This window comes from Plectropomus leopardus, unplaced genomic scaffold, assembly GCF_008729295.1.
Source record: "Plectropomus leopardus isolate mb unplaced genomic scaffold, YSFRI_Pleo_2.0 unplaced_scaffold17176, whole genome shotgun sequence".
NCBI lineage: Eukaryota > Metazoa > Chordata > Actinopteri > Perciformes > Serranidae > Plectropomus > Plectropomus leopardus.
Genome location: NW_024618472.1, coordinates 1 through 3,251, shown reverse-complemented (window position 1 = coordinate 3,251; position 3,251 = coordinate 1). Strand labels below are relative to the sequence as shown.

At 39.9% G+C, this 3,251-nt stretch overlaps 1 protein-coding gene across 1 annotated transcript; it reads left to right on the top strand.

The window, feature by feature from the left end:
- The first annotated feature begins 10 nt into the window (after positions 1 to 10).
- On the top strand, positions 11 to 3,177 carry LOC121964785 (von Willebrand factor A domain-containing protein 5A-like). Its single transcript, XM_042514973.1, has 7 exons — positions 11 to 197; positions 527 to 606; positions 711 to 825; positions 964 to 1,122; positions 1,216 to 1,319; positions 2,424 to 2,641; positions 3,079 to 3,177. The coding sequence occupies exons 1-7, from the start codon at positions 42 to 44 to the stop codon at positions 3,150 to 3,152; spliced, it is 906 nt and encodes a 301-aa protein (XP_042370907.1). The 5' UTR covers positions 11 to 41; the 3' UTR covers positions 3,153 to 3,177.
- The last annotated feature ends 74 nt before the right edge of the window (positions 3,178 to 3,251 follow it).

Here is a 3,251-nt window from a genome sequence, read left to right as displayed (position 1 = left end):
GTTCCTTATTTTCAAGCCCACGCTTGTATGTGTATGTGTTCATGGGTGGCAGTAAGAGTGTGGAGTACAGCCAAGAGACCATGGAAAAGGCTCTGAAACAAGTTGAGCAAATGACGGCTAATCTGGGAGGAACAGAGATCCTGAGGCCCCTGGAACATATTTTCAGCCAGTCCTGCATTCCCAATCAACCTAGACAAGTAACACACACACGTACACACACATGCGCACACACACACACACACACACGCACACACACACACACACACACACACACACACACACACACACACACACACACACCCTACTATTCTATTTTTTGACTTAACATGTTCATTCCTGAACTAGCAGGCGTTTGTTTGTTTTAGGTTCATTCTAACCACACCTTGTTCTTTCCACTTTACCTTTAAAACCACTTATATTATTGAAACAGCACTATAACTCCCAGAGAACAATTTGATGACTCAACACACGCTGCGTGTTCTGGCTGTAATGCAACTTTGAGTGATTTGTAAACTCTCCTCCTTAGCTATTTGTCTTTACTGACGGAGAGGTGGGGAACACCAAAGAAGTCATCAATCTGGTGAAGAAGAATTCAGGTTCTCACAGGTGAAACCACAAAAACACAAAAGGCAACAACCACCTGCAAAATTGCCAGAACACATCCCATGTCTCAATTCTTTGTGTATTTAAATAAAACTGCTGTTTTTCAGGTGTTTCTCTTTTGGGATCGGGGAAGGGGCCAGCTCTGCTCTTATCAACGGGTTGGCCAAGGAAGGAGGAGGTCACGCTCAGTTCATCACAGAAAAAGACAGGATGCAGCCAAAAGTAGGAAATCACAGTCATTACATACAATTTTCATAAAAATTGCCTTTTGAACAGAAGATATGGTTATAAATGTAACCAAATAATACATTCATTAAAATCCCAGTGCCAAACTTTTTGTAAACTGTTTTTACTCATTAGGTGATGCAATCGCTGCGATTCGCTCTGCAACCAGCTGTGGTGGACATCTCAGTTGACTGGGATGTGCCAAAGGAAGTCTCTGTCACTGTCCTCTCTCCACCAATCACAGCACTTTTTCATGGTCAAAGGTCACTGGTTTATGCCCAGCTCACTGGACAGGTAGGAGCGTCACCACCTCATAGTGAAAAACCTGTCTGATCTGATGTTTTTTCAGCATTTAGTAATATTTCCAACACTGTCATGCTTTCTCAGAGCTCAGAGGCAGCAGAGGGCTGTGTGACGGTTAAGTACAGCCTGGCAGGTCATCCCTCTCAGAACCAGCTACGCTTCAGTCTCACACCTGCAGAGGACACTGGGTAAATCAGGTTTTGGTCAGACAGCACTGTTATGCATTGAGCCCTGACTGTACAAATGTTGAGTTTAAATTGATCATTTAGAGAAAATAAAATAATACTGATACTATCTATTTAAAGAATATTACACTTATACATTGTATTGCAAAGAATGGCTTTAAATGTATCATTTTGTCAAAAAATACAGAAGAAGAAGTACAGAAGACAAGACTTTGAACCTTTTTTTTTAGAGAGAATCTTGTGGAGTTTGCAGCAAGCTGCATGTCCATTTTTTGTATTTGAAGCTATTGTGTGTGTGTGTGTGTGTGTGTGGCTTCCAGGCAGCATGTTAACACATGCAGATTCGACCAGCTCTTATTGTTATTGTGTGAGCGTGCATGCGTGAACATGACTCCCACACTAGGATTTAAAGCTACAGGCCTTTAAAAAACTTGGCACGTCAGGGCTTCAGGATACTTGTATTACTTTGGACAAGCAGTATGGAGAGATTATTTAGTTTTATTATGTATTTTATTAGCATTTAAATCCTGGTTACCATTTGCTTCAATTGTTTGGGAGATGAGTGCAACACCTTTTCCCTGTGAAACTCAAGCAGTGTTTTGTGGACTATAAAACTAATAAAATGTAAACTGGTATGTAATATAAAAACAGACCCCCTGTACATTGTCATGTATGGGGAAATTTGATATAGAGACCCAAGCCATTTTCGTACCAGCCTCAAGTGGCAATTACATGAACTGCCTCATTTTTCACTCCTGAAGGTTGCCGCTTGACGGTGCAAAGTATTTTTTCTTTCCCTGAGGAATCAAACTTGCTATGGTAACTTTAAATCTCTGAATACTTATAGCAGTTCATCTGAAAGTTTAAAAATTTGGAGCTCGTCTCAACCACTCACCTGGCTGATAGGGTTTTGCACAGCTCAGGCCATTACAGTTTTTGTGTGTCTGCGTGAGTTTACTATGGATGATCTTTCACTGACATGCAGATTAAGTTATATGGCATCTCTGACTCTGACATTGATATGCTGGTATAGACATAAGATACCTAAAAAAACAGTAGCATTATGGCAACTCTGTGTGCTGATATGCGTACTCCTCCCTCCTGCAGATTAACAGTGCACAGGTTGGCTGCTCGGACTTTGATCCGCTCCCTGGAGATGGAGCAGGAAGAGCACAGAGGAGAGCAAGATGAAGTGAAGAAGAAAGTGGTGGAGCTCAGTGTCCAATCAGGAGTGAGCAGTGTCTTCACTGCCTTCATCGCTGTCAACAAAGGTGATGGTGAGGCAATTCAAGGACCTTTGGTGCGCAGAAATGTTCCAACACCCAGTAAGTGTTTCCAAGAAAAATAAAAAATAAAAGTTACCCTTTATTAAGAGATACTGACTAATTACACTGTAAAAAAGCACAATTGTTTTAACCATTGAGTGTTTATCTCTTTCCTTACAGTCTATGGTTTTAACCATTTAACCATCATTTGTATATCACTGTCAACTGCATTTGATCTTGTAGCTGAAGGGTGGCATTTCTTTTTTGCTCACAATATGTTTTTGCGTGTCATCTGATCACATGTTGTCATGCTTGTGTTTATGTGTAAAATGTTTGACTTTTGAGATATTCTGAATTTTTGAAAAATTTGAATATTTCAAAACTTTTTTAAACGACTAATTGAGAGTTTGTATTAAGCTCAGACACCTGTTTAGTTTGGTTGATATTTTTTGTTTACAAGTGACCTCATCGTCTTTTTTTTTCTTTCTTTTTTGAAGTGATGAGGTTCTGTGGTATGTCTGCGCCTACAGCTATGTGTCATTTGGTGAGTTTGGGTAAGTATAAAAGCTAAATGGGATTTAATGTCATATCTTTGCATTTCTATAAATGCAGTATTTAGATAAACACTGCGCAAATGACATATAGTACATAATGTCTAGTCCTGGGCATA

Bases quoted from the DNA above. Each gene is read 5' to 3' on its own strand.
- LOC121964785 (XM_042514973.1), top strand. From the start codon at position 42: ATGGGTGGCAGTAAGAGTGTGGAGTACAGCCAAGAGACCATGGAAAAG. The intron at 1,123-1,215 runs GTAGGAGCGTCA...ATGCTTTCTCAG, and splicing joins ATGCCCAGCTCACTGGACAG to AGCTCAGAGGCAGCAGAGGG. The intron at 1,320-2,423 runs GTAAATCAGGTT...TCCCTCCTGCAG, and splicing joins ACACCTGCAGAGGACACTGG to ATTAACAGTGCACAGGTTGG.